Source organism: Lepisosteus oculatus, chromosome 13 (assembly GCF_040954835.1).
Source record: "Lepisosteus oculatus isolate fLepOcu1 chromosome 13, fLepOcu1.hap2, whole genome shotgun sequence".
Taxonomy (NCBI): domain Eukaryota; kingdom Metazoa; phylum Chordata; class Actinopteri; order Semionotiformes; family Lepisosteidae; genus Lepisosteus; species Lepisosteus oculatus.
In genome coordinates this window covers 8,058,368-8,076,459 of record NC_090708.1, presented here as the reverse complement: position 1 = coordinate 8,076,459, position 18,092 = coordinate 8,058,368, and the positions used below count along the sequence as shown (strand labels likewise).

General features: G+C 39.0%; 1 protein-coding gene across 5 annotated transcripts in view; it reads right to left on the bottom strand.

Moving 5' to 3' along the window:
* pik3cb (phosphatidylinositol-4,5-bisphosphate 3-kinase, catalytic subunit beta) overlaps nucleotides 1–18,092 on the bottom strand; it is a 71,561-nt gene that overhangs the window by 24,813 nt on the left and 28,656 nt on the right. For 4 of the 5 annotated variants that reach the window (XM_015361016.2, XM_015361015.2, XM_015361017.2 and 1 more), the window contains 3 exons: nucleotides 9,901–10,087; nucleotides 7,458–7,686; nucleotides 5,093–5,301 (listed from right to left, as the gene is read on the bottom strand). In XM_015361016.2, coding sequence (XP_015216502.1) covers nucleotides 5,093–5,301; nucleotides 7,458–7,686; nucleotides 9,901–10,053 — 591 coding nt within the window. In that variant the 5' untranslated portion in view covers nucleotides 10,054–10,087. Of the gene's footprint in view, nucleotides 1–5,092; nucleotides 5,302–7,457; nucleotides 7,687–9,900; nucleotides 10,088–16,509; nucleotides 16,653–18,092 lie in introns of all 5 variants that reach the window. The other variant, XM_015361018.2, reaches the window with a different exon arrangement.

The following is an 18,092-nucleotide window of genomic DNA, read 5'->3' as shown; positions in this document are numbered from 1 at the left end:
AATGCAAAGTGCAGGGTATGCAAAGGTTGATATCGCACACGACTAGACTTAAAAGGTCTGGAGACACGCTGAATATGTCTCCCACATTTTGCTTCCCTGGTGGAGAGCACCGATTCCTTTATTACAGTGAATCTCAAGAAAAATATTCAATACATTTTTACTGGGTTTTAATCTTCAATTTAGCTTCGAGCAGATGTGTAATGGGTTCTTCTGGCTGTCTAAGGTCCTAGGACACCCAATGATGTCGATTTTGTGCATTACGTAGGGATAGAATATGAAATATGGACAGAGAAGAAACTGAAATGCTTGTATTAGGTATCGACTACCTCCACAGCTCCGTTTTCCTGGCTGAAGACGATTTAGACTGTAAACACAATTTTAAAAGGGATCAGCTGCAGATGCAAAAAGCTAACTGCTAGAGTGGAAGCCACTAGCATCACACAAGCTGCCTTTAGCTAGGGGGCCTGCAGAACCAAAAGCAAAGCCAGACTCGAACATCACCCAGGCATCTGCATGTACATTAGCAACACAGGCATCTGCATGTACATTACCGTGACTGACATGAGAGAGCGAACTGTGCATCCTTTAAGTTCATAGAGAGATTTATGAACCATCATAAAAAATTCTGAGTCCAATCATGCCTTGCGTCAGCTATTAGTTCTGGAAAAACACATCTATAAATACAGTCAGCTCAGACAGAGCTGCATAAAACATGACATCTTCCCATCAGTCTCCTGCATGAAGTTCCTCCTCAAGTCTCATGTCTCTTCAAATCAATGTCCTTGTAAAGCACATTTATTGCTTTGGTTTAATCTCATTTTCAGTTAAAATTCACTGACTTCTTGAAGTATATCCTGTCATATCAGTTTAAGGCAACCACCAAGCACTATGAGTAAGAGAATTAGTAAAGTGCAAGTCATTTTTCTGGTTCAGATCCATCTTATGCGATTTTCACAGGCCATGCTTAGGGTAGGAATAATAACATGTTTAAATTTCTCTTGAGAACATTAATTTCTGTGGTGAACTACAGATTGTTCTCTGTCAACAGCAAATAATCTATAGCGGAAAATGTTCCGCATTAACTGCACTCCCGATAGAAAATGGTCTGAAATTTAAGAACTGTTGGATTTAATTGTCGTCTTTCAAACGGTATATTTAAGTATTTAAGTATATTTAACTGTTTTAAATGTTTTTTTAAATGTTTGCACACAAAGACAATGTAAAGTGAAACAAAAACAATCTACTAAGACACGCAGTAGCGTGCCATCGCAGACATCCTGAACCAAGCTACAGAATTAGCAAGGATTTAGTTTGCATTTACAATGCAGGTGACCTGCACTTCTGAAATACTGCTTTCTGTTGATGAGGAAATGTGGCCCAAGCCTCAACAGACTACAGCTGTAAGCTAAAATAGACCAGATCTCTTTATGGTATTAAATATAGAGCCTGACTCAGAGATGTATGGACAGCTATACTAGTATGGTTAACCAGAAACCTAAAACTTAATTTACAAATTATTTCACCAAACCAATTCAACTCTGTCCAAGCATGTGTGGGGCCGACTACATTCAGTGCATTTTACTACCAATTATAATTAAGTTCTTGATATTTATAAACAGCTGTGGAATAGTATAAGCAATTCTTTGTGCTACATAGTGCTGGATGGGAAATTATTTTCTTCTAAACTGTTTATTCCTTTTAACTGCACATATTGCTAGAGTTATGTTCTAAAACTGTTTTTTTTTTTCTTACTCATGGGAACCAGTGACACCCTGTTCAGCTGAACTTAGGGTAGACTATCACCACTGGTCCTTTTCAGTCAGTGCTGGTCATGCTGAAGGTTGTAACAGGAAAATTTATGAACCTGTGAGACAACATTCTCTGGGAACAGACTGAGAAGCAGATGTTTATTAGTGTATAAATAGAAGAACCCTCTCTGAACTCATGACTCCTGCATGGACGAAAGACCCTTGTCACTTTACTTTCCAGGGAAGGTAAAACTCTTCTGTAGCGCCGCACTCGCCTAATTAAGGTTGTGAATGCAGCTCACAAACAACATGTTTTTGTTTCTCCGAGGTTCAGTTTACAAATATAAAAAAATACATGAACGTTAAATTCGGTCAACTGCTGAACCACACCACTCCGTCCTGCTATTGAGTGGTCTAATGGAATGAACTGAAGCATTGTCCTTTTATATACTTTCACCTGGAAGACCTATACAAGATCCTGGACTGGGAGCTAGCTGGAAAGTGCCTATTCTCGTGGAATTAAGAGTGATTTTCAGGGAAATATATTGTCCCTAAACAAACAGATTTCTCAGTTACATAATTGTCAGTGCATAAGAATTAATTTCTATGTAAGTGACATTTGGTATAAAGTTAAGAGTGGTCTACTGCTACACATGTAGGTTTAGAACTGTGGCTCCAAGATACTGGTCAATCAAGTCCAACTTAAGACAAAGGAAGTGAAATGGAGCTGAATGAACCAGATAAAACAGTGACACACTACATCTTCAGAAATTTGACTTTGTTCAAGGGACAAAGCACAAATTCTGACAAATGTAGTGCCAGTTTCATTACTGCCTCACTCACTTCGCTACAAACAGGAAGTAACCATAGAAAAATCAAATTCCAACACACACATTTCAAACACACCAACTTGCATCAGAACAATTCAGATATAGCCAGGCAAAGGCAGAGTGGATATATATTACAAACAAAAAGACTAAAAACTTCCCAACCCAGGCAAAACAATGCAATTATTGGAGAAGCAGACTTTCACTATCTTTCACTATCTTTCAGTTGATGCGATTAAAAAACAGGTTCCTCAAATCACATAGCCTACTATTAATTGCTGTTAAGTTTAAAGGCAACATAAATTGTTCTAGATCTAAAAGAGGGACTACAAAGCAATGGAGTTTGACAAGTGTGCTACTGATGATCCTTCCATAAAACTCTTCTTGGTTACCTTTATTAAACCATTTTATAATGCATCATTCGTAAGAAGGCTTAAAGTGCTATACAACAAAGCTATAAAACTGAAAAGAAATTAATTAGAAACATAACATTTATAAGAATACCAGTTACACCAGCAGGTTCTCAAGTGATCTGTGCAGATGGACTCAACATTCACAGTTTCACAGGGAAATATTCCTCATCCTAGGTTCATAGCAAGAGAATGACCCACCCTCACCACCCACAGTTTATATGATCTTGTTGAGGGGCCAAAAGGCAAACGTCAGAGGATGAGAGTGCATGGCTAGTGGTGTAGTTCATGAGGGCAGAAAGAGAGAAGGGAGAGACTATTCAGGGGTTTAAAAGTCAAGAGCATGACCTTGAAAACTATATGAAAAATCAACAGTTAACCAGTGCAGAGATTTCACATTTGACCATATGGGACCTAGTTGTAACTACAGCTGCCGAGTTGGGAATATCTATATTAAATTTCACTGCACATTTTTTTAAATGTATAATTTAACACAGGCTTTGCTCAAGTCCCTGCCAAGTGAAGTTGATATGTATTGCCTGCGTTGCATAGCATGCCTCTTCAGAAAGGAAAATTGTTTCAGGGCTGATCATCAGATACATTGAAATTACATTCTGCGCAACACAGTATAGCACACCTCTGGCACAGTCACATCCTGTCTAGACAGGCCGAGCGCTTTCCCATGAGATACCTGTGAAGACACTACAGATCTTTAAGCATCTTAAGATAAGTGTATCTTAATCGGTTATATTTTAACAGACCATGCACTGAAAAAGGCTTGATGGTAAAACATCTGCCATCAGAGCATTCAGTTATAACCTATTTACACTGAACGTCCCTCTTCAGAACCAACATCTAAACCTTCTATTCTCATTCACTAACAAAAACAGCACGTAAAAGAGTGAATTAAAATGGTAAAAGCCCGCATCAGTTAAAATAATGGGTCACAATAAAGGCGAAAAACAAGTTAAAAAATGTCTTCTAGTAATGAAGGTTTATCATACTTTCTTAGAGAGCTTATCACTCTCCGTCTAAGGCACAGCAACTGCTGCATCGTTTAGGTAAAAAAAAAGTTCAAAAACAAGTCTGCGCAAGAATCATGGCTGATAGCCACATCTCCCACATTCTTCATCAGCGTGAAGTGCGAGCTTGGTTGCCGCAAGGCAGATTTTGACCTTTCTAAAGCAAAGCTCGCTTTGTAAACTCTCAGGCTTAACCTTTCTGCTTTTAGACTTAACTTAGTCACCAGTTCCAGGTGGGTCTTTTGACAATCAATTTCATAAACTGAATTGCTAGGATTATTTTCGAAGGTACAATACAGAAGGTAAGTTAACATGGGGAAAAATCAGAATGGCATGTTAAAACAAGCGATTTTAATTACCAATACTGGATTTAATTGAGAAGCCTTTAAATGGGGAAAAAAACACAAGGACAGCCTTTCCAGTGGATTTTCTGGAAAGGATGGATATAATTTAGGTTTGTACAAGTCACCACTTACTTCCCATTCCACTGAAATCCAAATAAACAATTACTCAAATACACACCAGCAGTCAAATGTCACATAAATAAATCTTAAATATCTAACTGTCGTATTGGGGAGTTTTTATTTTTAATTGATTCTACTTAAGATCCAAACATGTTTAGAAAAGGATATTTACATATATATAAGAATATACAAATACGAAAGCTAAGACTGTTGCTATTAATTACCACATTCAGACTGTTACCTAATATTTCTTAATAGTTTGAAAACTCATAGTTTAAAAAAAAAGTACATCAAGGATATTGCTTCAGGTATCTTTTAAAGCAATAACGGACTTGTGTCGGGACTGCTTCAGGAGATAGGAATATCTGTCCGACAGGCACCAAACTCGTAAGAAATGTGAGAGGATGTAAAGCCGAAAAATAGTTTTACACAGAGAGAGCCAACTTTTAGAAGAAACTGGGTTTCATAAGGTACAGGTGGAAGATCTGTTTAGTCAGCACACGCAGCAGAAACACTTCTGAAGCCGATTTCATTAACATCCTTCACACGTCTCCTGTAACTCCAGCAACCTTGAGGGGTTTATCACAGTCTGCCCAGCTGGAGGCCTAGGCCGGTCCTCACCTGGGAGTGGCTGAAATGCATGGTGACATTCAGCTTGTCCTGGATGCCATCAGGGACGGTAGAGTCCAGCACAGGGGAAAAGTAGCACTGCAGCCACTCCATCCATGTCATCATCTGGAGCTTCTGCATCTTGTCTTCACTGATCCGGAACATTTTGGTCCTGAAGTCTTTCACCTCGGGGTCCTGCAGAGCGTCCAGCTCATGGAGACCTGGGGCAAGGAACAAGACAACATACCTGTAGAGCAGTGGAGAGGATTGTCAGCTCACACCTTTGTGCAGTTAAACCCCATTAACTGGGGGGGGGGGGGTTAGTGCGGTGGCTCTGTTGCTGGTTCGTATCCCACGGGAGCAGAGGAATCCTACTCCGTTGGGCCCCTGAGCAAGGCCCTTAACCCCAACTGCTCCAGGGGGGCCGTATAAATGGCTGAACCTGTGCTCTGACCCCCAGCTCCTCTCCCTGTCTGTGTGTCTCATGGAGAGCAGGTTGGGGTATACGAAAAGGCAAATTCCTAATACAAGAAATTGTATGTGGCCAATAAAGTGATCTATTAAAGGCAGTTCTGCTCCAGAAGAACAGCTCCGTCATATCTGTGACTTAACCAATCTAGATAGGCTGCATTGGAAAATTACTTTGGTGGCTCTCGTGCAAAGAACAGGTGTTACAGCACACAGGACTGTACCTAGTCACTTACAGGCCATTAACAAAACACTTCTCACTGTTACTCAAGACAGTTGTAAGATCATTTACTGAACAACTGCCAATCAATCAGAACTAAAGACCAACTCTTATGTTGTGTTTTCACTTATGTGTAAGGTTATATTAACGATCAGTAGAACTAAAGGATAATCAGGATGTCTGTCGGATTCTATGGGAGAATCAGCATGGATATAGTGGATAAAATGCATATGATATGCCAATTTTTACATGTCCAGAATGCTTTTCATAACATTCCATATAAAAATAGATATATACTGGAGTCAGCAGGCATTGAAGGTACAGACATTCAGAGTGTCTGCAATTAAATTAAAATTGCAAAAGCAGAAATGAGGGGTTAATGCTCAAAGTAGGGTAATTACTGCAGCACATGGATCTGTATTTGGATGACTGCACCTCCAAAATGATATGAATGATAGTTTTAAGTGTAGTTAAGAAATCAAGATGAGAGGAAAATAAGAGAAATTGCAGACATCGTGGAAGCAGAAAAGGAAACCTTTTTACTGGAAAGGGTTTTTTTTTTTTATGAAGTGGCTCGATAACCCTCTCCAATCAGCAAAATGCTAGTAACCAAATGACTGAGGCAGACCAAATAATCTCTTTTTATTTATATTCTCATATATTTACACTGTTATTTTGTCTTCTTCATACAGTAGCACAGCTCTCCCCGCCTCTCCCACTCAAGTTATGAAGCGCATCCTTCTGAATTTTTAAAAACCTGTTGATAAATTTGGTCTCTGGTGAAGAATTATGCAAGGGGAATGCAATTCAATGACTGGCAGAGTTTATCTGGACTATCGAGAAATATGCTGGAACTGAAGCAAGCTTTTGCCAGATATCTCACTTTCTTCTCCCTTTCATAGTTAATGATAAACTCAGAATGCAGGAAGATGGGGTTTGTTGCCAGAAAAATAAGCACAATACAATATAGCTACTGTTGAAAAAAATAATTGACTACTGTATCCTGGAGCTCTTACAATCATAAACCTCAGTTACGGTTTTAGTAATAGATTGAGTTTTACATAAAAGTATTATATCGCAAGAGGATTCCATTAGTAGATGGAAACAAATTTCAGAATACATCCAACATCTTTGCCCTAAAATAAGTTAGAGCATCACCCTCAGCATTTTTCTACACAAATATAAAAAATATATTTAAAAAATAAGGGTATTTATCATCTGTCACCTAACTGCTCCTATGGGGCTGAATGTATTCTTTCTAAATCAGTTTTTCCTATTTAAATATATTGGTTGAGTCAGGTTAGCTCACCACTGTAATCCTGTACCACACAGAGAGAATGAGGACTTGTGAACATGCTCCTCCAACACATCAAGCTGTCAGGGCCATTTGTCATTTGACGCGCACTGAGTGCCTTAAGAGGAGATCAGAGATGTCCCTGGCAGGCCTTAGGAGTTACCATTTCATGACAAGCCAGGGAAGTCCTGCCTGATTCTAGTCTTTCTAATCTTAGCAGCCACCTGTAACCTCTCCTGGGGAATTCTAGTCACAGTTGTTAATGATAGTACAGGCTGCAATCAGCTATGCTCAGACTATAGGCACCCAGGGTCTTTACTTGAGACATTTGAGGCCATAATACAACAGAATACAGTAGCAAAAACTGAATTGGCTTGTTTCAGTACATTTTTTACCTTTGCCTATAAGAACGCCTATTTTGGAGTCCAGTAACTTCTCTGCTCGGCCGCAGTTCCTGGTGACCAGTTTGAGGACGGGGAGGAAGGGCCTGACGTCACAAAGCCGCCGCGTCTCGTCCTCCAGCTCCTCGTGCACAGCGCTTTGGTTCACACACTCGAACATGTACGACTCCATCTCCCCCAGGAAAGAAAACAGTGGGTAGCTCTGGGCCTGTTTCCATAGTAACTGCAGAGGGGACAAGGTGTGGATAAGTTCAAGGCCCAGAGTACTACACACACAAAATACCTGTAATTCCTTAACAAGTGGCCTGAGCATAGAATGCAAGTGAACCCCCCCCCATCATATGCTATATACTGAATATTAAAAGTAAGAGTTTTATATAAAGTAACTTTTAAATACCAGCATACAGCAATACACTGGAAAGGTATACATCATTTCCAGTTGCATGAAAGTAAGAAAAGGTGCTGTGTAGTCCTATCATGCTTTTCCTCTACACACCCCTTTAAAAATGTAATGCATTGATACAGACCAGAGTAGTCTTCATAAGCTTAGACAGTCTAAATTAAATGTTTGTATGAAAAATGACTTCAGCCACATAACAGCCAAAATACAGAACAGATTGCATGCATGCCACAAAGGAATAATCTCAAATGTGTTATAAAGAGGAAGTAAAACCACTGAGGGTATGAACAACATGGTATGAAAACTGAGAAAGAATGCAGACAAAACTGAATTAACAATTAAACACCATTAAATATAAAAGGAGAAATCTTCAGGCATCATTAAGGCAGGTTAAAAAGTCTCATTCCCACACAATTGCAGGATTTCTTTCCTCTGTTTGTGGATACTGTTAACTCCAATACATTTTTCACACCCTAATACACAACATCAAACAGAGCAAAAATTCAACCTGAATGCATAAAAATAAATCCATTTCATATTATGACACTTTTATGTGCCCAACTACAGCTTTCATTTCAATAAAACACACCAATGATTAAAAAAAGAGGACAATTACTTAATTCGATGGTAAAAAAAACAATTAATAGCTTTTTTCTTAGTTTTATGTTCAATTTCCAGACACTTCCTTAGCTGCCTAATTCCATCAGCTCTCCCAGCATTCATCAAGATGAAAAATATCTAACAAACTAGGTGTTGGTTTTCACAAAAATCCCCTACAGTCTCCCATACATTATATTATGCTTAGCATTAAGGAACTTCACAGGGCTGGATGTGATATTTTCCATTGTATCCGATCTTGATAATCCTGCTATGAAACCCTGATTTTGTTCTGAAAGAATCTGTAAAAATGTCATTTATAAACAGTAATGGAAATGTTGCTGTGTACTTGCTACTCTAATCTGGAAATATCAGTGCCATTGTATATAATGGATCGTTGTGACAAGACTGTATAATCATGTTTTATTCCTGAAAAGCAAATCACTGGGCCCATTTTCACCTTCTGCATTTCCTCTGTTCATATTCCAAATGGAAAGATGTTTTGCCTGTATGGCTGCACACTTTTATTCCCCCCCAACAGATCTAATGGCTACTTCCTGATGTAGTGGTTTGTGGTAGGTAGCTTCAGTGTTTTTGAAGAGGGGTGTGTTTTGAAAAAACAAATGCCAGAGGTATGACAGCATAGAATGTTTTCTTTCAAGCTGCAAAGAACATACTAAGAAAAGGGAGTCTGTAAAAGTAATGACTTATGATTCAGGAGGAAATCAGAACTGGGAGGCATATTGCGGACAGCTACAGTAAGAACTGAATCAGACGCACTGTCTTCAAACAGTTAGTTTATAGATTTTTTTTTTTTTAAGCAAGGGCTGGACTTGAAAAGCATTTTCATTCCTCGGCTAATAGTTTGAAAATAGCACCTTTTCTGTTCAATATAAAAACCCCAGAAGCTTTTGATCTTTTCATTCCAAGTAATCACTACAGTTTTAAATGGTGCCTCTGTGAAAGTGAATCATCAGTTGTCAGACGAAATGGGACATTTCAATTATTAAAGCGACGGTTACACTTCTATTGCTAGAAATGTCATGGGAATTGCATGATGGATCCAAGTGGCAAGAAAACAAGTTTGGAATTGAGACTGTTTGGAATTGGGACGAATCAATTTTAGCACCACATCTTTTTGACACATTTACTGTACACTTCCAGTGTAGAAGAGAAAGCTAGAGAACATTTGCCACTAGCAAATCACACCAATTAATGGCTCCTTGTTACAAACAAAAGCAGTCATTTCTTCTCCAGTTGTTGTTACAAACCTAGCTATGTAGATCTTTTTCAAGGAATGTATTGCTTATGCTTAGAAATATTTCTATACCACTACTGCGTACAAAACACCCTTCAGATGTTTTTTCCAGAAAATGTTGGTTTAAACGGCTTTCAGGGTACGAAGACTCCAGTGGTCAATTCCAGGCCTTTTCCACTCACCAGTTTGATGTGCTGGATGGTAGCTTCTCGAGGAACATCCATCTGGATGTAGATTCCTGTGGGGAGAAGGAAGTCCACGGCGACACAAACATCGTTTGTCAGCTGGGAGTCCACGGCCCATATATCCAGTGTATCCATCACTGCAGGAGGCATTGTGGGAAACAGACTCCAGGACAACCATAGGGATCTGGAAGGAGAAAAAAAAGGATTAAACGTGTATAAATCAGACTGTCCAACCCAAGATGGCTTCCTCCTTTATGATTTAACCGATATGTTCCCTTCCCATTGTACATCCTTCATTTTCACTGTCACTATATCAAGAGAATTCTGAGTCATTCGTTAGCAGAGGAACAGATCCAACTCCTCTTTTCAGACTACACATGCTGGCCATCCCAGACATCTGTCTGCCTTCCTTGGCATTAAAAAGATCCACCACATCACTGAACGGCAATAGAAACTGAAAAACAAGGAGAATACCAAAGCACTGAACACGTAAACCTGAGATTCCATTGATATTTTACTTCAGGTACCTTTCAGAAAATACAAGAGTTCCGCTTCTCTGACTTTGAATTAATTTTGTCCTTCTTCAGAAATATGCTGCCAAGATCCTTACCGTTTTCTGTTACAAACAATACCCAGAAAAGACTTAACCTTTCGTCGGTAAAAGATTAAAATAAACCTTACTAACATGTAAGACGACTCCAAAAACGATGTAAGTTTCCAAATGCATTAAACAAATCAATACACAAGATTGACTGATGGCTTGGTTAATCCCCATCAACAGACACAGCAAAAATATGTATAACATGGACAAGCAAACAGTTTCCATGTTAAAACACACAACAGCCTTCAACTTCAACTCACTTTCCAAAAAACATTGTGGCTTACAAATGAGGGAACCAGTACATTTTTTTTAAATGATGTCAGAGGTATGCTGCTGTTGTTGTTTTCAAATTCTAACTTGCGCTTAGGAAGACTCAAAACGTTCATACTCTACATGGGGATATTTAAACAAACCAGAACCTTTTGGACCAATATCAGTCAGTTGCGTAGATCAGGTGAGTCAAGGCTGAATATAAAATGAAATTAAATATAAATACGAAGTGCCTTAGAATATGCAGAGTTCCTTCAACTCCAGAGAACCAGCTATGCACTAGAGAGTGGTTTCCTCTTCATCTTATCAGCTGGGATTCTTCCGTAGTTGCATAAGAATTTATGGAATCATGTCAAGCTGGTGCGTTAAATTGAATTTTAATCCATGTTTGTGTACAAAACAGCTTACAATTCCATCCCTGTATCAAGGGTAGAGTGGATCCGCTGCTTCACCATCATCATCAGTGAACCAGGTCTGGCACATTGATTTAAAACAGAAAATCAAACAAAATCCTGTTTTTTTTTTAAAGAGAAGCTTTTTGAAAGTTTACTTTATTGGATGAAAAGTATTCTGACCAAACTTTTCTAGCCACTCTGGCCAGCCACATAATTCCTTTGGCATTTCTAATATAATTTGCAAAAGATTCCACTTTGTGAGTGTCATATGCCTGGACTGAAACAGAATATGCCCCGTTAACCGATTATCTACATCCACACAAGCGCCATCCAGAACTATCCCAATTACCTAAAACACAAAAGTCGAGACAGTACTGTAATGGAAAAAGAACCTGGTTTAGAAGCTGCATTATATCGCATTAAACAGAAAACAAAAGAAATCTTCAACAGATCTTCTCTAAACAGAAGCTACGTGATGATTCCAGCTGTGCTTTGTACATCTGGCCACTACCTTTGGCCCTCTGAAAAGCACTGGGCTCCCTGTGAACACCTGGACTTTTTCTGACCATTCACACACCTCCAGAACCCACATCTTATCAACACTACACCGGTACTGGCTGCTGCAATGATCAGACCACAAGCACTTTCCGATTATTTTATTCCTGTGCTGCTGCATTATTTCTATTCAAGAATTCTGCTCCATAAACTTTTACATGATTTTCATGAACTGAGCAGGCTTTTACTATGTCCAGATGAAGTCGGTATTGCACTTTTGCCAGTCTCATAATGCTTTTGTATATATAGAGAGATTGTATGTACAAAATGAATAAACTTTAGGTTCACAGGAAACTGTTCTGGTATTCAGTGCGATTCCTGCACTCTCCCTTAGCACCTATTGCAACAGGTTTTGACTGCTATTTGATCTCAGCAGCAGCACTGCATTGGATAACATCTGTGAGACTTTGTTTTAGTGAAATGCCTTGCACTCAACCCAACACCCCACAGGTATTGCCAGAACTAAGTTACTCAATTATTTGCAAAGTCTGAAAACAGCACAGGGTTCATACACAAACGATGAAACTACAACCTAGAATTTAATAGGGCCAAAATTAAAATCTACCAGAACATGAAGGATATTGAAAAATCATGTGTCATTGCATTATGCAAGTGCCTTGTACTGTATTTTTTACACTTCCAAAGGCACTGTAGAAAACCGACATGTAAAAGCTCATCTGCCCTATATATGCACACACATTTACAGTATGTACACGCTAATAAACTGCAAAGGATGGAGCAGTTACACAAACAAATGGACTGTTTGTAAGGACTTTTAAGTGCCAAGCCAGACAGGTAAAGAACGGGCACGAAGGGGGTTATCAATCAATGAAGAGGTTTTAAACTAAACTGACTTTAAGGCAAGCCAGCCTGCCGAGTGGACTATAACTCCAACCTGTCCCAATGCTATTCGGAGACCATATTATAAGAAACCAACTGCACTGGCAGTTAGAGCACGAAGAAACCACCGAGAGTACTACAGATACCATACCAGAAATGAAAAAGGTGAGCAAACCACCATTCAGGAACCTTTGATTCCTTGAAAGAGCAGCTGAAAAGATGGTTTTGGGCTTTGCTAATTTTTCCACGACAACTGAACACAGTATTCGCTCTTTCCAAGAGAAGAGAAAGCATCCATATTCACATTCGTCAAGGTCCCATAAAGCTCTAAATGTGGAAGTGTTTTGCTCAAAAGATGGCACTTTACACATACTTGAAGCTTTTCTAGAAACAAAGATGTGGTTTAAAATGAGAAGGCTGAGGGAAGTGTTGATTTTCACATGAGCGGGTGGGGATGGGGGGGGGGGGGTTGTTCTTGTACGAATTGCATCAGGATTGTTTGATTATGAAGGGGAGGTGATATTTTCTGCTCACACTCCTGTAAAAAAAAAAATATGCCCGTTGTTGATATTTCAAACCATGATCAAAATTAAAACAAAGACACCACAAAAAGCTCATTTTTACACTTATCACAGAGATAGGGAGGGACATACAGACAGCACATCAAAAGCTATTACAGCTCTTTAACTGAAAACATTACATAAACAGAAGATATGAGATGCCAAGAAGAAGCTGATTTAAGAAACCAACATTTTCCACTTATAAATGTTTTTTTTCTTTTTGTTAAGATACATAAAAAAAGAAGTCTTAACATTTGTAAAGATTAAAACAGGAATAAGCCTACTCTGAAAGTGCGATGTTGTCTAAAAATAAAGCTAAAAACGGGTTTTGGAACTCGAATCTTGTATCCGTGTACTACTGTAGCTTAGGATTTTTGCAGGGTAGTCGGTGCTCTTCACACTCATGCATAGGAAAGGAGAGCTGAACCAATATGAAATGCCAATGGGAAAAAAAAGCTTCCAATTCTTTCCTGTGTGAGTAATGAAAAAAATCATTGAATTTCCATTCTAAAAATAGCCCGACTCACTTGTGACTTTAAAAGCAGGAGAATGACGGATAACCTGAATCAGCATTCCTAAATTGAATATGGCTCAGTGACTATAAACAGGGATTGTTTCAGGCATTCTGATTAAGGCTGAAGTTTCTTTTGCCAGCAGACACACACAGTATTGTGAGGCCGCTTAGGTTTAAGCCTAACGATAACATCAGTACAGCATGTGTAAGGGGGGAGGGGAGGGGGGGTTGGTCAGCTCACTGGTGCTCAGATGTTTAGGCGTAAACAGTGTTGAGTCACACGGGTCACCGGCTGTGGGCGTTTCTGCACAACAAGAAGCTGGGTACTGCAAGACTTCCTCTTCCGTTCTCCTAATTTGTTTCCCCACTAAGCACTCCTGCTCAGAAGTCATTTTAATGTACACAGCAAAGCTGGGAACGAATCCCATCCCCTTGCCTGGTGTCCAGAAATACAGGGACCAGTTCAAACCAATCACAAAGTGGCTCTCTTGCCGACTGGGAAATTATACGGAACGATGAAAGGAAAGTTTCCCTTAAAGGAAACTCAAATGTGACTCAATGCAAGTATGTGTGCTCTGAGCTGGCAGAGCAGTTTTCTATCTGAAATTTCAGAGCACTGGAATTTGTGGTAAAGACATATTTACCTTAATTCACAGAAACAGGTAGGTCCCTATTCACATGCTATATAATCTGCATGGAAATGAACTATTTAATACTCACTTTAATACACTGCATTTGGATTAGCTAATTATTTTGCCATTTCAGCACACTTGTTGGTAAATTAGAAGCTATACCACATTCTAAGATTATGCATTAAAACCTGTGCTTGGGTTAAATTCAGTAATGCAGTAATGTCTACTCTGGGTTCTTGCGGTAAATAAAATGGACCTAGTGTAGAACTACACTTAAAATACACTAGTGTAGAACAGTGGCCCAACCACACTTGGGCGCACAATGGACTTTGACAGAGACCCAAAGCACACTTTAAAAGGTCAGCTAACTCCAACCAATTCTCTGAAGTTCAATAGCCAAAACAAAAACTAGCTGCACTGGGAATTAAATATTTAAAAAATCCATGTACAGTAATATTCTAAAACACTGCGGGATTCATAAAGCTGTTTAAAGGTTTTTCCTGATCCCAGACTATTTATTGCAAAGTCACTTTTTCTTTCATGAGATAGCCTGATAGACTATTAGAGAATGGGCAGGATGTTGGAATTTCAGGATGGTATATTGAGCAATTAGTGTGGGCAGCCAGTGGCAGTGTTATTTTCCTCTGCTGAAACCGGAGTAAGAGGGAAAGAATGTCCCTGAGGGAGACAGGGCAATATTTTAACTTAAAGGGAGAAGTACATCTATTTCCCTATGGGATTAATAAAGTATTATCTATCTATACCCATAAAAACTCAAGCATTTAGAATGATTACGGGAAACGCGTCTTCTGAGACACCCAACCTTAACCCCTTGGTTAATTAACAAACCACCAAAAAACGCATGTCCTCCTTGTACAGCACACACTGGTGTGAAAGTCGTTAGTGGTTTTAATTTCTAAGGTACCCCAAATCAGGGCTTCTCGCATTATAATTCATTAACAATGTCTGTGCTGGTTTTAACAAAGCCAATATCAAGGAAATGTGTCAGATAATGCTTTGAAGTGAAAATAGCATATTCCGAGACAACCTGATAGAGGTGAAGCCCATCTAATTTAAATGCAGATCAGGTCTTTTTCTAGGAAAAATGTAAATCTCTCGACATGGGAACGAGATGGTACAGAAAATACTGCTATTTGACTTTCAAACGCAGTTAGAACATCCTAGAAAGACACTTTTTCCCCCCTCTGTTTTGCAAATTAATTTACCTGAATGCAGACAAATAGAACACTGATCTGGGCTATGTACACTTTTGTGTGCATGGTGTACATGCAATTTGCAACAAGTTACACTGAACATATTTAGCAAAGGAGTTGAAAAATAGTGTAAAAATATGGAAGAGATGCCAGATTAAGAGACTATTTGAATGTGATTCTTATTTTAAGGTCACACAAGGTTGCCTTTACAGAATTACTGGTCTGAAAGGCTGAGATTGAATGGAACACAGTGACAACCTGTGTGAATGTGGTAGTGGAGGGCTGTGCATTACACATCAGGCTGCTCAGCTATCAGTACGGCAACCAGCTTGGTCTCCTCTTCCTTGCTGGCGCTGCCACTGTCAAAGACCAGAGACACGCCAACTAAATTTGCTTTGTTGCATGTCCTTCTTTTATAATTTTTTATTTCCTTGGAGGGAAGCCAATGTTTCTAAAAATAATAGCCTTTGAAAGATAAGCCTTTGTTCAGTAAAAAAACCACCCTCTGGGAGCAACAGCATCGAAGTAGAGCTAAAAATTTGTCACGCCCGAAAAAAAAGGAGAACTGTCCTCTCATAAAAGACACCATAAAAACAGACATGGCGTTTATCCTAAGGGGACAATAAAATCATTACAATCATACAGATACACACCACTTCAGTGAGGGCCCTATACAAAGGCCATATCTAAAAATATAACTGCTTTTGGGCAAAATAAGGATAGCATTTAGTGTATTCACAGGCAAATGAATCTGAAGTTGTAAACAGTTATTCCTAGTGTCAGAGACCAGTCAGTGGACTGGCAAACTAAAACAGAAAATCATTTGTAAGAGGGCCCATTTCTTCATTACAAAGTATTAATCATATGATCAGCACGGTTTCACTAGATTGTCCATTCCTACTCAGCATCTGCTATTAAAAACAGATTTTCTAAATAGCTTGATCTCTCAAAGCATTTCCCTGCTTTTAAGTCCTACTAATCCACAACAAGAGTAAAATCATCGGATGTCAGCATGGCTCAAATACCTTTACAAAGGAAATGCAGTTGAGTAATTTGACACGCGATCCGTTCCACACTCAAAAAATGATGTTTTTATCCAAGATAGTGCCACTGTGTCGATTGCTGTAGGGGACATGTTGTTCTCTAGAGATGTGATATTGTTTGTATCCTGAAATAAAACACAGCAAAGACTATGTAAACATTTCATTACAAGCCACACATCTGTTCACTAGCTTAGCTAGGTGGCTATATGGCACATTTAACAGCCTCCCTTACTGATAAAGACCTTGTTGTATCAACACTTTAAGTCTCTGTTAATATTTTAAAAAGTTAGGCCTATATAAACGCATTGTATATAGACCCCGACTTCATAAATGTCTCCATCGTGCAGATCATTCACTTTTCATGTGCTTTTAACCACAAGACAACCTGGATGTTTGGTTAGACCTAAATACAGCCACCTTTAAAGGTGGAAAACTATCAGTTCTGGTCATATTAACAATAGGGCTTCTTATGTTACCCATACACATATACTTTAAAATACTTTGTAAACTTCTATTTGTGAACATAGCACTACAGAAAAAATAGTTGCATTTACTTGTGTATTTAATGCCTAAAATATACTTTAAGCTTTAAGAAATTAAGTGGATATGCCCTTTTCAGCCTATGTTGAAAATGGGGGAAAAAATACTTTTACAAGCCTTCAAGTGTCACATTTTTGGTGTTGGTGGAGTTTTAAATTAAGAAAATGTTACATTCTTAAGACAAAGAGGACCTGAGCGTAGACATCGATCGATTTTAAATTATTTTACAACGACAAATAAACAGAAACAACAGTATTTTTAAGGTCCCATAACTTAAGTCTTTAATTAAAGGAGGAAATGAGTTACAGTACATTATTCAGTTCTTGAGAGAACAATCTAGTTTTGGCACTGACATTCATGAAAGAAAATCCATACTGGGGTTTAAGAGACCACAGCAGGGCTCACGACACGCCATCGGGAGACATCACTGAGGCAGAAAGCAGAGTGACCACTGCTGGAGCAGGCACTTGTCATGACCACGAGATCACAGTGAGAGTGAGTCACCGAGGGCGGGACCTCTGCCAGAACACAAACATTGGGCTGAGTGACTGATTCACCACTTTTCAGAGCATCTGAAAGGAGGCCAAAGCAGCCATCTGGATGTCAAAGATTAAAACAACCCAGGAATTTCAAACGGCTCCTATCCTATAATAGGCAATGGTATTCAGGCTTCTAATATACTGTAGGATTCCTCAGTGCAGTGTTATATTGAGAAAAATCATAAAGAAAGATTACAAATGGCAGCAGACATTTGGCTCATTCAGTAGTTGGTAGCTGACTGATCAGCAGATCGCATCCAGCTGTTTCTTGAAAGAAGACAGGGTATCAGCTTCAACAAAACGGCCAAGTAGCTTGTTCCAAATTCCCAAAAGCCCCTGCATACAAGTTGGGAGGTCAAAACACAGAACACACAAAAAATAACAGATTAAAACATCTGGAATTATACTTTGTGAAAGCTTATAGCCTAAAAGAACTAGGAAAAGGAAAGCTAATGCCCGCTCTGTGGGACAACAGGCAGTTATGGG